The sequence below is a fragment of the Macrotis lagotis genome, chromosome 3 (assembly GCF_037893015.1).
Source record: "Macrotis lagotis isolate mMagLag1 chromosome 3, bilby.v1.9.chrom.fasta, whole genome shotgun sequence".
Taxonomy (NCBI): domain Eukaryota; kingdom Metazoa; phylum Chordata; class Mammalia; order Peramelemorphia; family Peramelidae; genus Macrotis; species Macrotis lagotis.
This window is the reverse complement of record NC_133660.1, coordinates 282831855-282855077: the sequence shown is the minus strand read 5'-3', so window position 1 is coordinate 282855077 and position 23223 is coordinate 282831855. Positions and strand designations below refer to the sequence as shown.

At 42.4% G+C, this 23223-nt stretch overlaps 1 protein-coding gene across 1 annotated transcript; it reads left to right on the top strand.

Annotated features, from left to right (window-relative positions):
* Window positions 1-47: 47 nt before the first annotated feature.
* DRAP1 (DR1 associated protein 1) lies at window positions 48-5804 on the top strand. Its single transcript, XM_074231033.1, has 7 exons — window positions 48-155; window positions 272-344; window positions 459-552; window positions 830-949; window positions 4862-4952; window positions 5202-5290; window positions 5570-5804. The coding sequence occupies exons 1-7, from the start codon at window positions 114-116 to the stop codon at window positions 5667-5669; spliced, it is 609 nt and encodes a 202-aa protein (XP_074087134.1). The 5' UTR covers window positions 48-113; the 3' UTR covers window positions 5670-5804.
* The last annotated feature ends 17419 nt before the right edge of the window (window positions 5805-23223 follow it).

Genomic DNA, 23223 nt, shown 5'->3' with positions numbered 1-23223 from the left:
AGCCGGAGCCGGGGCCGGAGCCGGGGCCGGGGCCGGGGCCGGGGCCGGGGGGCCGGGGGGCGGCGAGAGCGGCGGCGGCAGGAGGCGGCGGCGGCGGCGGCGGAGGCCCCGAGATGCCGAGCAAGAAGAAGAAGTACAACGCGCGCTTCCCGCCGGTGAGGACCCGGCCCGCTCGGGCCTCCCCGCGCCGCAGGCCGGGCCCCCCCCGCCCCGGCGGCCCCGCACCCCGGGGGCGCCGCGGCCCCCCCCGCTGAAGCTCTCTCCCCCCCAGGCCCGAATCAAGAAGATCATGCAGACGGACGAGGAGATCGGCAAAGTGGCCGCGGCCGTCCCGGTCATCATCTGTACCCGGGACCCGGGGGCCGGGCGGGGGCCGGGCGGGGGCCGGGGGCGGGCGGGGGGGCCCCGGGCGGGCGGGCCGGGCCAGGTGCCCCGTTTTTCTTGACGACCCCCCTCAGCTCGGGCCCTAGAACTGTTCCTGGAGTCGCTGCTCAAGAAAGCCTGCCAGGTGACCCAGTCTCGGAACGCCAAGACCATGACCACCTCCCACCTGTGAGTCCCGGCGGGCCCCGGCCCCCCGCCCCGGCCCCTGGCGAGCCCCCCACGTCGAAGCCCCGTGCACGGCGCCGCCCGGGTTTTCTCTGCTCCAGAATTAGGGCTTGGAGTCGGAAAACTTTAAGGTCGCTTCCAGCTCTCCATGCCAAGAGCCTCAGCCGCCCCTGGCCCGGGTGCAGAGCCCAGCCCCTTGTCCTCTGCCCAGGCGTCCTCCCCCGGGGCCCGAGGCAGGCCCCAGGCCTTGACCCCCTGCCCTCCTGCTCTCCTGCCCTAGGAAGCAGTGTATTGAGTTGGAGCAGCAGTTTGATTTCCTGAAGGACCTGGTGGCAGCGGTGCCCGACATGCAAGGAGACGGAGAAGACAATCACCTGGATGGGGAGAAGGGAGCCCGCCGGTGAGAGAAGTCAGAGGCTGTTCCTCTGCTGTCTTTTCAGCCACTTTTTGTCTCTGTCAGCGTCCGAGTGATTTACACCCCCACTCACTCTGCTTGCCCAAAGACACAGAGCTAGGTCGCTATGAAGTGTCTGAGGCTGGATTTGAACTCAGTTCTTCCCACTCCAGGGCTGCTACTCTAGCCATTGTGTCACCTAGCTGCCCTAATGCTTGCTTTTTCAGAAATTATCTGCTATTTTTTTTCCATCCCCCCAATTGCTCAGAGCATCTCCCTTTCAAAGAAATATCCCATGTAACAAATACCATTTTAAAAGAAAAACCCAGCAAAAACGATGGTCCCTTAGTGAAAATTTAAAAGCCGTGTGCAGCAATGGACATCCACAGATTGCTCCTTCAGCCAGTGGATCATAGCGAAAGGGAAGGATTCCCCTGCTCCTTTGGGATTTCACTGAGGCCTGGTCAGTTTTGGTTGTTGGGTTGCTGTTCTCTCCATTAGCACTGTTAGCATGATTCTCATTTCTTCTGTGTCAGTCCATAGAAATCTGCCCAGGGTTCTCTTGGGTTTCTTTTGTTGTTGTTGTTTCAATTCCATGCAAAGATAGTTTTCACTATTCAGCTTTTTGTAAGTTTTTGAGCTTCACATTTTTCTACACCCCCCCCCCCACCGTGGCAGCAAACAGTTTGATGCAGGTTGTAGAGATGAGAGATGTACGTGCATGTTTAACATTTCTATATTAAGTGCCTTATTACGAATTAGAACTACAGAGAAAAAAGATCACAAAGGAGAAAGGAAGGCATAGACATTTCAAAAAGTGAACCTAGTATGAACACTCTCTATTCAGACTCCATAGTTTTTTCCTCTTCACTGTCCTTAGCGGTCCTTGATCACTGGACTGGTCCGAGGAGCCGCATCCATCATAGTGGATCATCTTACAACATAGTTGTTTTTCTCTTACTTGATTTTTAGGTTTTGGCTAGACAAATAGGGTTAAGTGGCTTGCCCAAGGCCACACAGCTAGGTCATTATTAAGTGTCTGAGACCAGATTTGAACCCAGGTACTCCTGATTCCAAGGCCGGTGCTTTATCCATTGCACCACCTAGCCACACCACAATGTAGTTGTTAATGTGGACAGCGTTCTCCTGGTTCTGCTCATTTCACTTGACATCATTCCATTTAAGTCTGTTATAGGCTTTTCCAAAATCCAGCTGGTCATGATTTCTTAGCAAACAAAAGCACTCTCTAGCATCCATATACCATAGCTTATTGAGCCATTCCCCAGTTGGAGGGCATACCTCCAAGTTCTTTGCCAACACAAAAAGACCTGCTTTAAACATTTTTGTATGTGTGGGCCTTTTCTCCTTTTTTTTCTGATCTCTTTGGAATACAGGCCAAGTCTGTGCTATTGCTGAATTAGAGGGTATGCACAGTTTTATCACCTTCTGAACATAGTTCCAAATTGTTCTCCAGAATAGTTGCATCAGTTCACAGTTCCATCCTCTCCAATATTGATCATTTTCCTTTTTTGTCATTTTTGCCAATCTAATAGGGGAGAGGTGTTGGCTCAGAGTTGTAATGACTTGTAACATTTTTGTCGTATAAACCAATTGGAGAATAAATTGTATTCTTATAAATTCAACTCAATTCTCTATATCCTTTAGAAAAGAGTCTTTTGTCAGAAATGGTAAAGATAACCTTCATTCTTGGCTGCATTGGTTTTGTGCAAAACCTTTTTCTTTCCCTGGGTCCTATCTTCCCACATTCATTCTTTTCTTTCTCCTTTCCCCTTATCCCTCCTCACTAGTGTTTTGCTTTTGACTGCTGCCTGCCTCACATTGTCCTTTGCCTTGTTCTCTCCCACTACCCTGTAGGGTAGGATTAAATTTCTAAACTCAAAAAGGAATGTATATCATTTCCTTGTCGAGCCAGGCCTATTATGAGTAAAATTTACTCAGTTATTACTTTGTCTCTTCTTCAGTAAGTCTTTTATACCTTGTCCTGAGGTGTTAAGTATCTTCTAATGCTTCATCTGTCTTCCAGCATAATCCCATTTTCAGGTCTTGATTGTCTTATGCCTGTCTTATACCTTCTATCAACAGTGCTGATTCAAGTATCCAATCAAGAATTCTCTCTTGCTATCTCTTTTACTTTATATTTCTTCCTTAAGGATCTGATTTCTCTCTCATCACATTCAATTTGGATCAATGCATAACTTGGAAACAATGGAAAGACTGGCAAATTGCCTTCTGTGGTGGGGTGGGGGGTGGGGGAGGGAAGTAAGATTAGGGGAAAAATTGTAAAACTCAAAATAAATAAGATAAATAAGATCTTAAATAAAAAGAATTCTCAAGAGCTATAAACATCATCATATCATAATTAATTTATACCCAAACCCTCTGAATACCCTCCAACTGCCCCAACCTTCATGAGCTAAAGTACCATCCTGTTTTGTTCAATTTATACCAGTGTCCTAAGAGTTATGGGTAATTTCTTCTCATTTTGTCTTGTTGACTAACATTTTTCCCCCTTTCCATTTACTTTTCTACATTTACATTTCTGAGTCTTGTATTTGAAGATCAAATTTTCTGTTCTGTTCTGGTATTTTTATCTTTTATGTTTGAAAGCTCTCTATTTCCAGAGCAGTTAGGTGGCCAGACAGCTGAGGAGGCCTCAGGCACTTAATTGCCTTGGACAAATCAATTAACCCCATTGCCTTAAATAAATACAATTTAAAAGTTCTCTCTTTCCTTGAAAATCCCATCTTTTCACCCAAAGAATATATTGAATTTTGTAGGATAATGAATCCAAGTTCCTTTGCCCTTTGGGCTATCATATTCTTTAATGGTGTAGCTGAGAAGTTCTGTGTAATCCTAAATGTGGCTCTCTGATATTTAAATTGCATCTTTTTTTTTGACTTGCAGTATTTTCTCCTTTAGCTGAGAATTCTGAAATTTGGCTACAATACTTCTTGGAGGTTTTATTTTCAGATCTCTTTCTGGGGATGATTGATAGATTCTTTCAATTGTTCTAGGATAGTAAGGCAATTTTCTCTGATAATTTCTTGTCCAGGTTCTTTGTCATTTTGTAAATTTTCTCTTCTGGAGATAATTAGGTGTTTGTCCCAAGAGGTACTTTTACATTTTCTTCTATTTTTTCAGTCTTTCGGTCTTGTTTGAAGGAATCTTGTCATCTCATAGAGTCATTAGTTTCCATTAGTCTAATTCTAATTTTTAGGGTTTTATTCTTCAGTTAACTTTTATGTTTCCTTTTCCAGTTGGTCAATCTTACATTTTGATCCTTTTCCAGTTGGCCATTTAAATTTTATAGGAATTGATTTCTTTTTCCATTTGGCCAGTTTTACTTTTAAAAGTACTGTTTCCTTCAGTCAAATTTTCATAATTCTCCTGAATGACTCTCATTTCTTTTGTTTTTCTTATTCCTCTTTTGTTTTTTTAAAATCCTTTTTGAGCTCTTCCAAGAGATCTTTTTGGATTTGAGAGGATTTCAGAAATTCCTTTGAGGCTTCACACATAGTCATTTTGTCCCTGCTTTCCTCCTCTGAAATGGTGTTTTTATTGTCCTTATTAGAATAATAGCTTTTTATGGTTTGTGGTTTTTGGTTCATTTTGATTGTTGAACTCTGCACAAAGGGGTAAAGAGGGCACATTCTCAAGTTTTTTGTACTAATTTGGTCCTAGCCTAGGCTTCCTGTGAACCTTCCTAAGCTGAGCTGACTAGGTGATTGAATAGAAGTGTGCCCTGGTGTTTTTGATTTGGGGTTTTTTTGTCCTCCCCCCCCCCCCTTCTCCTTGTATATTGGATTGCTTACGATGCTCCCTGTCCTCTTGGTTTCCCCATCTGAAAAGTGACTTTGAAGGGCATTTCCAGTTCTAAATCTTGTGTTTCAACACTAGGGGCCGGAAACCTGGGAGCAGCCGGAAGAATGGTGGTGCTGGAGGAAAAGGAAAAGACAAGAAACAGTCTGGGACGGATTCAGAGCAGGAGGTAAGCTAGCCCAGTCAGACTTTTAGCTTACTGAGGGCAGAGCCTTCCCCTCAGATAATGGCCCTAGGCCTCTGGTCATCTCAGCCTTCCCTGACCTCTCTTGTCCCTTCCTCTTCCCCTCTTCCTGCCTGATTTCGCTGGTTAGTCAGCATGGCCCCTTCTAGCCCCAGTGCATAAATAGTCAATGTGGCCCTTTCCTCTGAGTGGCTAACCTGGGTGAGGTTTTTTCCCCCATGATGCTACCCATAGGATGATTCTGAAGACACAGAGACAGATGGGGAGGAGGAGATGCCCCAGCCCCCACCCCAATGCAGTCGGCCCCCGGCCCAGTTCCAGAGGTGAGATTGTTGGCCTGGGGAGCAGCAAGGGAGGTGGGGGATGTGGTTCATTCTGGAGACTGAGGGGTGGGGTCTGGTCCAACTTGAGACCCGTCCATAACGTCAACACTACCAACCTCCCAAGCTCATTTTGCAAACCATTACAGCCCTCTAAAGATGGAGGTGAGCCCCATTTTCTCCAGAGTCCTGTAAGGGGATAGGCAGGGGCTCCAGCCTCAGATGTACCTGGGCAATTCATCTGACCACCTTTCTCTTTCTTTGTCTCTCTCTACTCCACAGCCCCCCAGCCCCTTTCCTCCCTTTTTCCTCCACCCTGCCTCTTCCTCCAGCACCCCCTGGTCCTACAGCTGTTGAAGAAGAAGAAGATTATGACTCATAGACCCCCCCCTCCCCTGGCCCTCCCCACCTCCTCCTCCCACCCTCCACCTTCTTGTAGTCAATTTTAGTGGCTGAGGGGGAGGAGGGGTGGGGGGGGAGGGCCTTCTTAAATTTATTAAAGATTTTTAAAAAGAAAGAGGCTCCTGAGTATTCAGACCTCCTCTGTTCCTGGGTACTAACCCCCCCCCCCAACCAGGCTCAGCCCTGTCCCACTCCCCCATCTTTCCTAACCCCTCCCCCCCCCTACTCTTAGCCTTTAGGAAAAACTGGATGCTTGGTAGGTCATTTTAGTTCTCACTTTCCTGAGAAGTATTGGGTCCACTGTACCTGGATAGTGGGTAGACTGCTGGGTTTAGAGCCAGATCCTCTGCCCTAGACCCTTGTCTCAGACACTTCTTCAGCCCCATGGCCTGTTCCCTTACCTGTAAACTAAGGTAGCCAGCCTCCAGGGCTATTGTGGGTGAAATGCTTCACAAATCTTTGAGGTCTGAGAGCCAGGGTCACTGAGGACAAGGACAAGCCACTCTCCTCTCTACTCCTCTGCTCCTACCCCTGGCTCAATGATTGAGGAATCCCAGCAGACCTTCTTCTTTGGATGCCAGTGACTTAATAGTGAAGGTCACTATAGAGCACTCTACAGGCTTCCTTGGACCCCTGGTGGGGGAAGGGTCAGAGGCAGGTGAGAGAGCAAGACCTACAGAGATGAAAGGGACCTGATAAATCCAGGCCAAGCCCCTTCCTTGTGTTAAAGCAGAAAAAAACAGGTCTCATATCACCTGAATTCAAACCTGGGTCTTCTGGCTCTCCTCTTTTACTCTTTTTCCTGCAGAACTGAAGCCAGATTAAAGATGGTGAGGGGGAAAATGGGAGGGCAGTTTTGAAATGAAAGCTGGGATTGAGTTGTAGACCTAGTTTTTCCTTCTGCCTAGAACAACCATTTTTAGCTCCTGTCCCAAGAGCTATATCCTGGAATGAAGGGAGAAAGGCAGGAGTTGAAGTAAGTGACTGCCCTGAGGATTCACATAGGAAAGGAGGATGTCCCCCAAAGCCAAGAGTTTCCAATGTTTGAATAATCTCTGGTGCTTCCTATGGAGCAGTTGGCTTTGGAGAGTTGGGGGAGTGGGAGGCAGCCCTTGCCACCTCAGTCTGTCCGGGCCTCTCCACAGCTGCCCACCCCACAGCAGTGCCCATTCCACTACTGGCCTGCTCTCTTTCTTTCTTTCTACAGATTTTTCTATTTCAAGATGTCTAAACAAAGCCTGTAAGAGCACTCCCTCCCCCCTCCCCCCCACCACTGTGCTAGTCCTGACCCCTGGCAAAGCCCAGGAGTGCAACTGGCCAAGTTCTAGATGATTATAAATCAATTCTGTGGGCTGCTACCTACATTTACTCTATGATTTAGAGTGGGTCCGACCAAACCCTCTTGGGTTTACTAAATGCTTTAGTAAATGAAGCCGAGCTACAGCAGAGCTCTCACAAACACGGTAAATCAAAATATGTTATCTATTGTTCCAATAAAAACTTTTAAAAGCAAGGTTGGACAATCCTGATCTGGACATCCAGGTCACACTGTCTTATTACAGATGAGTAAAATGAAGTCCAGGGTCCCATGTAACCACCCTAGTAGTGCCTACTCTCTACAGCTAGCCTGTAGCTATTTAGACATCATAACTTCTTGTCCTCTACCACCATAAGGCAATATCTCTTATCCCCAGTGAGTGGGCAGCAGAGGCAGCTGACCCTTAGTTGTGTGACATAATTGGCCAAGGGAAGGATGGATAATGGAGCTGAGCAGCACCTGAGTCAGATTAGGTTTTCCCCAACAACTACAGATCCTTCTTTCTGTCTATTTCTCTTGGCCCCTAAGCAGAAGGTGGCTACACCTTGAAGTTCCCCTTCTTTCTCCCAGACTCCCCCAGGAGAGGCCCTTTAAAGGCCCCCAAAGTGAATCATGGAGACTTGGGTCTCTGGAAAAATTAGCCAACTGACCGAAGTCAGGTCAAAGCCAAGATGGTGCAGAGAAGGAAGTTCCCTGAACTTTTTCCATTTTATTTGGAAACAACTTTAAATGAAGCCTCTAATCAATTTTTCAGCTCAAGAAATCTTGGGAGGACCTTTAGGAAAAGGTCTGTCTCACCTGGGTGAAAGAGGGGCACAGCCCAGCACAGGTGGGGAGAGGGAAGTCTCTTAGTCAAAGTGTAGGGATCTTTGGGCTCTTAATTGAAGAACAGATCAATAACTGAGGCCCCTGGTTACCAGCTTGGAAGGTCAGCAATACAAAGGGCCCTAGCCCCAGTGCAGAAAGCCTACTTTGAGCCCCAGAACACTAACACAACAAACAGGGACCTGAAACCTATTGCAAAATGTCAGTGACCAGATTCCTTACCCCTAGCACAGGAAGCTTAGGACTGTGCCTCCTGTGTCCCAGGAGCAGAAAAAAAGCCATAATCAATAGAAAGCTACTATGATGACAGGGAAGAACAAAACTTCATCTTAGAAGAGGAAAATAGTGGCAAAACAACTCCATGCAATCCCCAAAGGGGATTGTGAATTGGTCTTAAGAACAAAAAATCCTCTTGGAAGAGCTCAAAAAAGGATTTTAAAATAAAAGAGAGGTGGAAGAAAAAAAAGTCAAATGGAAGCACAAAAATTTACTGAAGAAAACAATACCTTTACAAGTTGAATTGACCAAATGCAAACGGAGATACAAAAGCTAATTGAAGAAAATAAATCCTTAAAAATTAGAATCAGGTAAGTGGAAATAATATCAAGAATCCATCAAACAAAATCGAAAGACTAGAAAAATTGAAGAAAATGTAAAGTATCTTGAGACAAATATTCACAAATATAAAGTATCTTGGAAAAAATTATCTCCTTATTATTGGACTACCTGGAAGTCATGATCAAAAAAAGAGCTAGATCACATCTTTCAGGAAATTATCAAAGAAAGATGCCCTGATATTCTAGAATGAGAGGGTAAAATAGTCCTTGAAAGAATTCACAGAGCACCTCTTGAAAGAGATCCCAAAATAAAAACTCCAAGGAATAGTGTAGCCAGATTCCGGAATTATCAGTTTAAGGAGAAAATACTGTAGTTGTGTAGCCAGAAAACAAAATCAAACCAAACCAATTTAAATACCAAGGAGCCACAGGCAGGATTATTAGGATTTAGCAGCTTCAATGTTAAAAGTATTGGTGAGTCTGGAATATGATATTCAGGGAGGCAAAGGAGTTTGGACCAAGTATCAACTACCCTGCAAAATTCAGCATGCTCTTCAAGGGGAAAAGACAGACATTGAATGAAAAGGGGGACTTTCAAACTTTCCTGATAAAAAGACTAGAACTGAACAGAAAATTGATCTTCAAATACAAGACTCAAGAGATAACATAAAAAGGTAACAAAAATGTTAGTCAATAAGACTAAACTGTTTACATCCCTTTACAGAAAGATAATGCTTGTAACTCTTGAGAATTGTATTTCTATTAAATCATTTGGAAGGAGTATACTTAGAAGGTGTGGTTATAAGTTGATTATGATGTGATGGTATTTTTTAAAAAGTCATAAAATAAGGATTATACTAGGAGAAGAAGGGAGAGGCAGAAGAGGGTAAATTACATCATATGAAGAGGCACAAAGGATCTATTAGAGTTACTCAGTGGACTTGGCTTAAAGAGAAAATAATATACACTCCCAGGTGTATTTAGAAATTTATCTTTCCCTACAAGGAAATAGAAGGGAGGGGGTGGAGGAAAGAAAAAAAAGAGGGAATGATAGAAAGGAGGGCAGAAACAATACTGGTGAGAGATAGGGTGAAAGGAGAGAGAAAAGTATAAATGGGGAAAAACAATGGAGGGAAATAGAGTAATCATGAATGTGAATGGGATGAGCTCCTGCATAAAACTGAGCTCTTCCATAAAACTGAAGCAGATGACTGAGTGAATTAAAGACCAATATGTTCAATATGTTGAAGCAGAAATAGAATAAAGGGGAAAAAGGCCGGAGCAGAGTATATTGTGCTTCAGCTGAAATAAAAAAAAGCAAGGAGTAGCAATCCTGCTCTCAGACAAAGCAGATGCAGAAACAGACCTAATTAAGAGAGAAAAGGAAGGAAACTATCTTGCTAAAAAGCACCATAAACAATGAAGTAAATATCAATTCTAAATATATATGCACCAGGTGATATATCCAAATTCTTGGAGGAGAAGTTAAGTAAATTATAAGAAGAAATAGACAGCAAAATTATACTTTTAGGGGACCTCAACCTCCCTCTCTCAGAATTAGATAAATCTAACCACAGAATAAATAAGAAAGTTAAGGAGGTAAACAGAATCTTAGAGAAGTTAGATATGATAAACTTCTGGAGAAAACTGATGATAAAAAGGAATATAACTTTTTCTTAGTGGTACATGATACCTACGCCAAAATTGATCTTGTGTTAGGACATAAAAAACCTCACAAGTGCAGAAAGGCAGAGTTATTAAATGCCTTTTCCTCAGATCATAATGCAAAAAAAAAATTGCATATAGTAAAGGATCATGGAAAGATAAATTAAAAATTAGTTGGAAACTAAATAATGGGGCAGCTAGGTGGTGCAGTGGATAGAGCACTGGCCCTGGAGTCAGGAAGACCTGAGTTCAGATTTGGCCTCAGACACTTAATAATTACCTAGCTGTGTGGCCTTGAGCAAGCCAGATAAGCCCATTGCCTTGCAAAAACTTTAAAAAAACTAGAAACTAACATAATCCTAAAGAATGAGTGGGTTAAACAAATCATAGAAACAATAATTTCATCCAAGAGAATAATGGTAATGAGATAACATACAAAAACTTAAGGGATGCAGCCAAAACAGTCAAAGGAGAAATTATATCTCTCTCTCTAAATGCTTACAGGAATAAAATCAATGAATTGGGCTTGCAACTAAAAAAAAAAAGCTAAAGAAAAGAACAAATTAAAAATCCCTAATTAAATATCAAATTAGAAATATTGAAAATCAAAGGAGAGATTAATAAAATTAACATCAAGAAAACTATTGAAGTAGTAAACAAAACTAAGATTTGGTTTTATCAAAAAACCTAACAAAATAGATAAACTTTTATATAATTTAATTTTTTATCAAAATGAAATGGATGAATTCACCACTAATGAAGAGGAAATTAAAGCAATAAATCAGACCTACTTTGCCTAACTGTATGCCAATAAATTTGACAATCTTAAGTGAAATAGATAAATATTTACAAAATTATAAATTTCCTGGGTTTAAAGGAAGAGGAAAGAAAGTATTTAAATAATCTCATTTCAGAAAAAGAAATTGAACAAACCATCAATGAATTCCCTAAGGAAAAAATTGCCAGGGCAAGATGGAGTCACAGGAGAATTCTACCAAACATTTAAAGAATAGTTAATTCCAATACTATATAAACTGAAAAAAAAATAGGTGAAGAAGGAGTCCTACAGATTCCTTTTATGATACAAATAAGGTGCTGATACTCAAAAAGAAAGAGCCAAAACCAAGAAAAATAATATAGACTAATTTCCCTAATGAATATTGATGCAAAAATTTTAAATAAAATATAAGCAAAGAGATTACAGCAATGCATGACCAGGATAATACACTATGACCAGGTAAGATTTATACCAGGAATACAAGACTGGTTCAGTATTAGGAAAACAATCAGCATAATCTTCTATATAAATAAAGAAACTAACAGAAACCACATGATTATCTCAATAGAGCTGAAAAATGCTTTTGGCAAATTACAGCAGTGATTCCTATTAAAAACACTAGAAAGGATAAGAATAAAAGGATTTTTCCTTAACATGATAAGTAGTATCTAAAACCACCAACAAACATTTTATTTAATGCAAAGCTAGAAGCATTCCCAGTAAGATTAGGGATGAAACAAGGATGATTGTTATCACCAATATTATTTAATATTGTACTAGAAATGTTAGCTTTAGCAATAAGAAGAAAAAATTGAAGGAATTAGGCAATGAGAAAACAAAACTATCAGTCTTTGCAAGTGCTATGATGGCATACTTAGGGAATCTTAAAAATCAACCTTTTAAAGACTTTGAAACTGAACAATTTTAGCAAAGTTACAGAAGACAAAATAAGCCCACATAAATTATCAGCATTTCTATATGGTGGTAGTGGAGATGTTTTCTTTTTCATTCTCAGAAGAGAAGATGATATCAGCACAGTGATGCCTTGACATGCACATGAATTGGATATGAGTAAGGAGGTGCTGTGCTAAGTCACTAGGCTCACTTTCACATCTGGGTCTAGTGGTCATATATGAATCAAGACAACTGGAGATGGCCCTGGATGCAGGGGCCATCAGGATTAAGTGACTTGTCCAAGGTCACATAGTAAATGTCAAGTGTCTGAGGGTGGATTTGAACTCCAATCCTCCTGACTCCAGGGTCAGTGCTCTGTCCTCTGCCCCTAGTATTTCTATATATTACCAACAAAGTCCAACAGCAAAAGATAGAGAAATTCCATTCAAAATAATTGTAGACAACATAAAATATTTGCAAGTCTATCTGCCAAGACAAGCCTAGGAACTATATGAATACAATTACAAAATTTCTTCACACAAAGATCTAAATGAACAGAAAAATATCAATTGCTCATGGGTAGGCTGAGCTAATAAAATAAAAATGACAATTTTACTTATTCAAAGTCATAGCAATCAAACTTCCAAAAAGTGTTTTATAGAATTAGAAATAATAATGAAATTTATCTGGAAGAACAAAAGATAAAAATATTAATGGAATTAATGAAAAAATGCAAAGCCAGGTGTCCTAACCATACTAGATCTAAAACTACACTATAAAGCAGCAGTTATCAAAACTTTTTGGTACTGGCTAAGGAACAGTGGTAGATCAGTGGAATAGGTTAGGTTCACAAGACAAAGCAATAACTAACTTTAAAAATCTATTATTTAGGGGTGGCGTAGTGGCGTAGTGGATAAAGCACTGGCCCTGGAGTCAGGAGTACCTGAGTTCAAACCTGGCCTCAGACACTTACCTAGCTGTGTGGCCTTGGGCAAGCCACTTAACCCCCATTGCCTTGCAAAAAAAAAAAATTGTCAATTTAAAGAGTTTATATATTGGGGCAGCTAGGTGGCACAGTGGATAAAGCACTGGCCCTGGAGTCAGGAGTACCTGGCTTCAAATCCGGTCTCAGACACTAATAATTACCTAGCTGTTGCCTTGGCAAACAGGGTTAAGTGACTTGCCCAAGGCCACACAGCTAGGTCATTATTAGTGTCTGAGACCGGATTTGAAGCCAGGTACTCCTGACTCCAGGGCCGGTGCTCTATTCACTACGACACCTAGCCACCCCAGTAATCTATTATTTGTTACACCCAAAGACTCCAGATTCTGTTATTTGATAAAAACAACAAAACTGCTGAGACTGGAAAATAGCTTGACAGAACTTAGGCATAGAACAACATCTCACACCCTGTACCAAGATAAAGTCGAAATGGCGTCTGATTTAGACAAAAAGGGTGATACCATAAGTCAATTAGAAGAGCAAGGAATAGTTTACCTGTCAGATCTATGGAAAGGAGAAGAACATTATGATATGCAAAATGGATAATTTTGGTTACATTAAATTGAAAAGTTTTTGCAGAAACAAAACCAATATAACCAAAATTAGAAAGCAGAAAGCTGGGAAACAATTTTTATAGCCAGTGTTTCTGATAAAGGCCTCATTTCTAAAATATATAGAGAACTGAGTCAAATATATAAGAATACAAGTCATTCCCCCAGTTGATAAATGATCAAAGGATATGAGTTTTCAGATGAAGAAATCAAAGCTATCTATAGGCATATGGAAAAATAAGTCACTATTAAATCAGTTAAATATAAATTAAAATAACTCTGAGGTATCAGATTAGGGAAATGCTAGATGTTGAAAGGGATGTGGAAAAACTGGGACACTAAAGCAATATTGGCAGAGTTACGACCTGATCCAACCATTCTGGAGAGAAATTTGGAACTTTGCCCAAAGGGCTATAAAATTGTGAATTCCCTTTGATCTAGCAATATCACCATTACTGGGTCTGTATCCCAAAGAGATCACAAAAAAGGGGAAAAAAGATTCACATGTTCAAGAATATTCATAGCGGCTCTTTTTGAAGTGGTAAAGGATTGAAAATTGAGGGGATGCCCATCAACTGGGGAATGACTGAACAAACATGGTATATAAATATAATGGAATATTCTTATTCTATATGAAATGAAAAAAAAAACCTGGAAAGACTTACATGAACTGATTCTAAGTGAAGTGAGAACCAGGAGAACACTGTGCACATTAATCTTGGTTCTTGTCTTTCATTATCAAAGAAAAATCAAAATGACATCACCATGTTTGAGACAAATTACAGTTTGTCCCACTATGGCTGATCAGACCAACATGAGCTCGGAATGCTCTACCACAAATATTCCATATGAACATCTAAATTTACAGATGTCACATTTCCTTTGATCTGCTTCAATTCTGTCTTCATAGAGTGCAGCACCCTCTCTGAGGAGGGCATGCCATTCTGGGCAGTCCTATGCCAGTGTCTCCCATGTTGCACAATCAATTCCAAAGTTCTTAAGAGACTTTCAGGATGTCTCTGTATTGCTTCTTCTGATTCCCTTGTGGGTGCTTGCCCTATGTGAGTTGGCATGCTAGGCAGTTAAGGTCGAGAAAAGACCTCAATATTTGGTTCTACTGCCAGGTAATCTTCAGAATTTTCCTAAGACAATTTAAAGGGAAGCAATTCAGTTTCCTGACATGGCTCTGGTAGACTGTCCAGGTTTCACAGGCACACAGCAATGAGGTCAGCACAACGGCTCTGTAGATCTTCAGTTTGGTAGTCAGTCTAATACCTCTTATCTCCCATAATTTCTTGGGAGCCTCCCAAATACTGGGCTAGCTCTGGCAATGTGTGTCAACCTCATTGTCAATGTATACCTCCTTGGAAAGGATACTACCAAGGTAAATGAACTTGTCCACAGTCCTCAAAACTCCATTGATGTAACAATTGGTTCCATATCTGGATGGTGTGGTTCCGGCTGATGGAGCACCTGGATTTTCTTGGTGTTCCTTGTCAGAGCAAAACGGGCACAAGCAGCAGAGAGCCATCCTTTGTTGCATCTCAGCTCCAGAGGCTGTACTGAGGGCACAATCATCTGCAAATAGAAGATCCTACACCAACACTCCCTTTTCAAGTTGAAGAATTTACCACCAGTGCGGTAGCTGACCTCGAGGTAATGTTCATCCTCAGTGAAGGCATTTGATAACATGACTGAAAACATCATGCTAAAAAGCAAGGGAGCGGGGCAGCTAGGTGATGCAGTGGGTAGAGCACTGGCCCTGGAGTCAGTAGTCCCTGAGTTCAAATCTGGCCTCAGACACTTAATAATTCCCTAGCTGTGTGGCCTTGGGCAAGCTACTTAACCCCATTGCCTTGCAAAAACTAAAAAAAAAAAAAAAAAAAAAAGCAGGGGAGCAAGGACACATCCTTGTTTCACTCCACTGGTGATTGAGAAATCTCATCCACCATCCAACTGGGTTTTGATCATATTGGAGCAAACCTTCCTTGTTCCAGACACTGCACCTATCTTAACCAAACCTTCTTAGGTTTGCCATTCTTTACTATCCTCTCACATTAATTTAGAGCTTGTAGTCCACTAAGAACTCCAGATCATTTTCACATGTTCCTAAGGGTTTACCCTCAGAATGTCCTGACGTTGTTCTGTCTAAATAAGATGAGATTTGAATAGATCTCAAAGTACCAGCAGGACTGAACTTGATGGGAAGGAAAGAGAGGGGAGGGTAAGGCAGAGTGAAGGGAGGGGGAAACAGGCAGTACCTAAATAGGTCAGGCATGTTTATGGCTGAGCATGCCAATGCTGGGCCTTCTGGCTACTGAAGATTCATCTCATTGACTTCCAGAGTTAGATAAGAGGTTGCAGCTTTGTGGAAGCTGAAGGGATACTGGGAACAACATTTCAGGACCTCCCAAGAATTGACAAAGGAAGCATCTGAGCAACAGTAGGTGCTCCCAGCAAGCACTTGGGGCCTGGCATAAAGAGGGAATCTATCTCTCCATGTGGAAAGAGGAAGAACATGGAGGAGGGGTGGACTGCCTGCCCATCATTCAGGGCCCTGACCAAACTCTCATAATCACAGGCTAGCAGAGATTGAAGAAGCCACCAGTTTCAGCTCCTTATTCCAGAGCTGGTGTTTCAGACTCAGAGAAGAAAGGATTTATTTGGGGGGACCTAACTCCAACTCCACCCTAGACCTCGCCTCTCCAAGACCACCAGGATAGGCAATACTACATGCAGAAACTCACAGATTCATTCTTTAAAAAGAAGCATTGGTGTGTGGTAGGGCAGCTAGGTGGTGCAGTGGATAGAGCACCGGCCCTGGAATCAGGAAGACCTGAGTTCAAATCTGGCCTCAGATACTTCATAATGACCTAGCTGTGTAGCCTTGGGCAAGTCACTCTTAACCTCATTGTCTTAAATAAACTTTAAAAAAATAAATATTGATTGATTTTTTTTGAATTAGTATAATTTCTCTCAATGGGCACAATGGATAGAGTGACCTGTCTAGAGCCAGGAAGATTGATCTCTGTGAGTTCAAATCCAGCCTCAGGTACTTACTAGCTAGCTGACTATGAATAAGTCCCTTAGCCCTGTTTGTCTCACTTTCCTTAGCTATAAAATGAACTAGAGAAGGAAATGGCAAACCACTTCAGTTATCTTTGCCAAGATACACCATAAAGAGTTGGATCATCCTATATAACAATACTTTTAAAGAAAAAAAATGAGAATGATCAACATAACTGAGCAAATATGCTGAAAATATCTGGATACTGATAATACTCACACAAACTTCATTTAATAGAATAGATAGATGGAGCTTTTATAGATGAGGCACAGGAGAGAGCTGAATTTGAAGATATATATATATATATATATATATATATATTATATATATTATAAATGTCTGACAATATAATGTCCCACTATCCCTTGTGGTTTCTCCCACCTCTGCAAAGGGGTAGGATGGGTGGAAGGTGGCTTCTTACATCTCTTGGGGCCAGCCTTGTTCTTTATAATTTCACAACATTCACTTTTGGGTTTTTTTGGTTCTTTATATTTCTGTTATAATGACTGTGCATGTTGCTTTCTTAGCTCTGCTGACTTCCCTCTGCATCATGTAGATCTTCCCATGGTTCCCTGTATTCATCATATGTCACTTTTCAATTACTCCATTCTATTCATGGAATGTACTTTGTTTAGCCATTCCTCAATCTATGGCTATCCACTTCATTTCTAATTCTTTGCTATCACAAAAAGTGCTGCCAGCAATATTTGGTATATTTGAAGACTTTCTTCTTATCAATGACCCACTAGGGATCTCATTAATTGACTCTGTGTCAGGGTCTCCCATGCTGCACAATCAATTTCAAAGTTGTTCAGTGGGACCTTTGGGGTATCTCGGTATTGCTTCTTCTGACCTCCTTGTGAGCATCTGCCCTGGGTGAGATCGCCCTAAAATAGTCTTTGGCAAGCATACTTCTGGCATCATAGTTGCACTCTCTGTAGTAATATTGGAATGTTAGACAGTTTAGGTCGAGAAAGGCCTTCAGTGTCTGGGATCTGCTCCTGCCAGGGGATCTTCAGAATCTTCCTAAGACAATTTAAATGGAAGCCATTTGGTTTTCTGATATAGCGCTCCAGATTTCACAGGCATATAGCAATGAGGTCCGCACAACGGCTCTGTAGACCTTCAGTTTTGTAGTCAGTCTTATGTCTCTTCTTTCTCTGTTCCTTCTCTCTTTCCTTTTCCTTCCTCCCTTCCTTCCATTCCCTTCCCTTTCTTTCCTTCCTTCCTTCCTTCCTTCCTTCCTTCCTTCCTTCCTTCCTTCCTTCCATCCTTCCATCCTTCCTTCCTTCCTTCCTTCCTTCCTTCCTTCCTTCCTTCCTTCCTTCCTTCCTTCTTTCCTTCCTTCCTTTTGCTAGGAGCGGGGTTAAGTGGCTTGCCCAAGGTCCACACAGCTAGGTAATTGTTAAGTGTCTTAGGTCAGATTTGAACTCAGGTCCTCCTGACTCCAGGAGCTCTATCCACTGTGCCACCTAGCTGCCCCTCTCCCATACTTTTTTCCAAAGCCTCCTAAATACTGAGCTAACTCTGGCAATATGTCAACCTCATTGTCAATGTACACCTCCTTGGAAAGGACACTGCCAAGGGAAGTGAACTTGTCCATAGTACTCAAAACTTCTCCATTTGCTGCAAACGATGGTTCCACATGGGGAAAACTGAGCCATCACACAGTTGGCAACATGGAGCAGAAAAGGAGTGGGCAGGCTTTCAGAGATCTGGCGTACAGCACTGAATTTGCTCTTCTAGGCCAGAATACTCACAAGCACCAAGACTGGTTTGATGAAAATGATGGGGAAATAAAGAAGTTGTTAAATGAAAAACGAGAATTCTGAAAGATTTACCAGCAGGTTTGTTTATCCATTTCAGCTTTTAATTCCATCAAAAGTAAAGTCTAAATGAAGCTTAGAAAGATGCAGGACACTTAGCTCAGTAACAAGGCAGATGAAATTCAGTTTTATGCAGACAAAAATAAACCAAAATGCTTTTTTGAAAGACATATAGCACATCTCAACTACTCAGTGCTGATGGATCCACATTGATTAACAATTAGGGATGTGGTCCTAAAGAGATGGGCTGAACATTTCCATAGTGTTCTCAACAGACTATCATCAATCAATGCAGAAACCACTGATTACCTCAAGTGGAAGTCAGTCAGTCCCTTGCTGAAGTCCCAACTAAAGAAGAGGTTTGGAATGGCATTAGGCTCCTTTCAAGTGGCAAGATACCTGGTGCTGATTCTATTCCTGCTGAGATCTACAAGCTGGGGTGTCCATTACTCATCTAAAAACTGACTGAAATTTTCCATGTTATATATATATATTATATATATATATATATATATATATATATATATATATATATACATGAAAGGAAATTTGTCCTGTGACAATCACGGGGTTATTTTATTTTAGTCACTGCTGGTAAGGGTCTTTCCAGAATCCTTCTCAACAGACTAATCCTTCACCTGGAGGTTGGTCACCTTCCTGAGAGGCAGTGTGGCTTCAGAAAGGGTCAAGGAACAATCGATATGGTGTTTGCTGCCTGACAACTCCAGGAAAAATGTCAGAAACAGAGCAGAGGTCTGTAGACAACATTTGTAGATCTGACCAAGGCCTTTGATACCATCAGTTGTGTGCGATTATGGGAAATTATATGAGACTTTGGTTGCCTGGAGAAGTTCATCAGTATTGTGTGTCAGTTCCTTGATGGTATGTGTGCCCCAGTTCTGGATAGTGGATGATGCTCTTGAGATTTCCCAGTCACCAATGCAGTAAAACAAGGATGTCTCCTTGCTCCTATACTTTTTAGCATGATGTTTTCAGTCGTTTTATCAAACACCTTCACTGAGGATGAACAGGGCTTCAAGGTCAGCTACCATATTGATGGTAAATTCTTTAACTTGAAAAGGCTACAAGCCAAGACCAAAGTAGAGAGTGTGGTGGTGCAGGATCTTCCTTTTTATTTTGATTACTTATTTTATTTATTTTGAGTTTTGAGTTTTCCAATTTTTCCCCAATCTTACTTCCCTCCCCCCACCCCCCCGCATGAAAGCAATTTGTCAGTCAGCTTTGTTTCCATGTTATACATTGATCCAAATTGAGTGTGAGGAGAGAGAAATCATACAGGATCTTCCTTTTAAAAATCATTGTGCACCCAGTGCAACCTCTGAAGCCGAGATACAACAAAGTAGGGATCGATTCTCTGCTGCTTATGCTCATTTTGGTCTAACAGCACCAAGAAAACACATGTGCTTCATCAGCCAGAACCACACCATCCATAAGGAGGAATCAGGGTAGGCTTCAAGGAGGAGGTGAATTTTGAGGTTCACTTGGAGGTGGCAGGGCAGGTAGGAAGACATTCCAGACCTTGGGGCTCTGTTCTTCTGTCTTTTCTGGAAAATAAGAGGGTGGGAGTCATTGTCTGCAAAGTGCTTCTATGATGAAGAAAATTCTATCCCAATTTTATAGATGAAGAAACAGGTGCCTAGTTCATCATATCATAGGATGAGAGAGAGGGGGGAGAGAGAGAGAGAGAAAGAGAGAGAGAGAGAGAGAGAGAGAGAGAGAGAGAGAGAGAGAAGTGACTTTAAAACCTCATTTTGTATATGTGGAAACTGAGGCAGAGCAGGGTTAAACAACTCATTTAAGGTCATATAGATCTAGCTTCAAAGTCTAGTTGGCTGATCCCTGCACCGCATTGTATCTCTTTAAGTGGCCACTAGGAGGCACCACAGTGCACAGAGTCCTGGACCAGGAATCGGGAAACATTTGAACTCAATTCAGCTTCAGATTCCATTACTAAAGTGTTGTCAATGGTCTCAATTTCCTTATCTGTAAAATGGAGATCATAAAAGCGCTGCCCTCCCTGGGTTGTTGGGATGATAAAATAGAGGTCATATTTGTAAAGCAGAACACCATCATCACCACCATCACCATCACCATCACCACCATCAGCAGCAGCAGCAGCAGCATAGGTGCTTAGAGAACCTCTTTTAAGGATAAAGATGAATAATTTGTAATCATCATCATCATCATCTCATTTAAACTCTAACTTTGGCAGGTGCTTTAGGAACACTCAAAAAGAAGGATGAATGGTTTGTCATCACTATCATCATCATCAGCAGTAGCAGCAGCATCTCATTCAAACTCTAACAGGTGCTTAGAGAACCTCCTCGAAAGGATAAAGATATTTATGACTTGTAATCATCATCATCATCATCATCTAACATTGGTAGATACTTAGGGAACCTCTTTTAAAAGATGAATGGCTTGTACCTTGCCCATGTTCTCAGGATGCTTCAGACCCTGAAAACAGTTTGTGCTCCAGTACTTTCAACATTCTCTCTGTAATCTGGTTGTCACGATTACCAGCTAGATGTTCAATTCCTAAAGGCTTTGCTGAGCACAACCATAAATCCTGGTATCTCTATGAGTATTAATCCCAGATGGCGTAGTGGATAGAGTCAGGAGAAAAGGATTTCGAATCCAGCTTCAGACACTTGACCCTAGCTGTGTGACCTTGGACAAGTAATCTAACCCTGATTGCCTCGCATCCAGGACCATCTCCAGTTTTTCTGATTGATATCTGACCACTGGACCCAGATGGCTCTGGAGGAGAAACTGAGTCTGATGACAACCCAGCACCTCCTTGTTCAAATCCAGTTGATGAGCTTGTCATGGCGTCACCTCCCCAATGTCATGGTCTTCCTTGACAATGAAGGACAAACATCATCATTAATCCTAGATGAACAATTCTACAGGTTCTCTCTGGCACCAGCAAGAGGTCTCCAAAGGTGCCCACTTTCCCAATCCTCTTTCTGCCAGGCGACCCTCTGAGTGGGGGATGGAGTGTTCAAGGTAAGAAATGATCAGGACCAAGGAGAGATTCAAAGAATTTTTGGAAATCTGAGCAAGAAGGAGACACCCTTTAGCTGGGATTATTTGAAAGAATCTTGAAGTAAGGGAAGACTTTCACAAAGTCAAGTCCACTGCATTTAATACATAAGCTCCTCTTTTTTTTAAAGGTTTTTGCAAGGTAAATGAGGTTAAGTGGCTTGCCCAAGGCCACACAGCTAGGTCATTATTAAGTGTCTGAGATCGGATTTGAACCCAGGTCCTCCTGACTCCAAGGCTGGTGCTTTATCCACTACCGCCACCTAGCCTCCCCATAAGCTCCTCTTATACCTCAGGCCTTGTGCTAGACCATTAGCAATACAAAGATGAAAAAACCCCAGATCAACAAAACACCAAACCCTAGCCTGTGCCCTCAGGAGCATCTGCTTTAATGGTGAGAACCAATAAACTAGAGACTACATAAAATCACTCCAAGGAAGACACAAGATTCAAGAGCATGGGGAAAGGTTTTCTGAGAAAGGAACCCAGGAGGTGATGAGGAGGAGGGAGAATATTCCTGACATAGGGCAACCCCAGGGAAACTTGGGAGTTAATGGAGAGGTTTGTTCAAGGAAAGTGGATGGGGGAGATGCCAGAACTGGGGGGTGGCTGAAGCCTTCAGGAGGGCAGGATAAGACTGGGGAGTCCAGCTGGGGCTCAATATAAAGTCTGCAAAAAGAACTTATAGGTTCACAGAGTCAGAGTTGGAGGTGACCTCACATATGACAGGGGAGAAAAATGAAGCCTGGAGTGGTCAAGGATCTGCCCAAGGTTACAGAAGAGTGATTGAGGCAGGTCATTTGGATGTCATTTCACACTGCCTCTTCTAATTTCCTAACCCCCATTTCTATCCAAAAGCAGCATGGGCTGCCTTAAGACAGATAGTGAGCTCCTCATCACTGGAAGTCTGCAAGCAAAATATGAATGCCTACCTGTAAGCAATGTTCAAAAGGGGAGGCCTGTTGGCTCAGGGAGGGAGTTGCTAGACTTGCTGCCTCTGATAAGTTTTCTTCCAGCTCTGAGTATAAGAAAAAGAGACATGGAAAAGACAGGTTAAGTAACATTAGAAGACAACTGGTATGACTATCTATACTATCTGTCTTGTTGGGGCAGGGAGAATTTTTGTAAACTTGCAAATGAGGTCTTTTCAAGGTGACCCCCCCCCCCAGGATGATTTCAGGCTGTCACATCCTGAGTCCTCACCCAAGGTGGGAGCCTCCCATTTCTTACATAAGATGTCCAATGGCCATATCTGGCACTGGAGGGCATCGTACCTGATTCCACCGAGAGCTTGAATCAGCTCTCAAGCTCTCAGCTTCTACTTGAGCCCCTTTGGGGTCCATGCCCAGACCTATTGCTCCAGAGAGTGTTACTCTCCTGGCAGAGGCCAGACTCACCATCTTGCTGCTGTAACTGTCTGAGGTCAGCTCAGAGAGAGGGCCTAATAGATACCCAGGGCCCCATGCTTGGCAGAAGTAGACCAAGCAGAGGAAGGATCCCCATTTCAGGAAGAGGGTTGGAGCTGGACATGACCTTAAGCCATTCTTTTGTCCAACTCCCTTTTTGTCCACATACAGAAACTGAGATGCTGAGGGAGAAGGTACTTGCCCATGATTCTCCAGGCCATTCAACTTCATCCGGCCAAGCACTACTTCAGAACCCAGCATAAGGTCATGGGAAACATTTAGACTTGGGGACCTGGGTTCAAATATTGGCTCTACCACTTACTACTTGTGACTTGGTCAAGCCACTTCCCTTCCTCTGCTCTCAGTTTCTCCCTATGTAAAATGAAGATTTTTCTCTAGTTTCCCTTTTTAGCCATTGATCTCCTAAAGTGAGGATGTTCCTACCCCACTCAAGGAGATAGATAGCATGTTTGGGTCAATGCTGCCCTCATGGAGGTGACAACCCCAGGGTACTACAAATGACCAGATACACAGCAAGATGTGATAACATGGTCAGGGAGGCCAGCAGCCCTGGGCTG

What these genes read in the sequence shown, in the direction of transcription:
- DRAP1 (XM_074231033.1), top strand. Translation starts at nt 114, where the DNA reads ATGCCGAGCAAGAAGAAGAAGTACAACGCGCGCTTCCCGCCG. An exon ending in ACAACGCGCGCTTCCCGCCG is followed by an intron (nt 156 to 271) that starts GTGAGGACCCGG and finishes TCTCCCCCCCAG; the next exon opens with GCCCGAATCAAGAAGATCAT. An exon ending in GGGGAGAAGGGAGCCCGCCG is followed by an intron (nt 950 to 4,861) that starts GTGAGAGAAGTC and finishes TTTCAACACTAG; the next exon opens with GGGCCGGAAACCTGGGAGCA.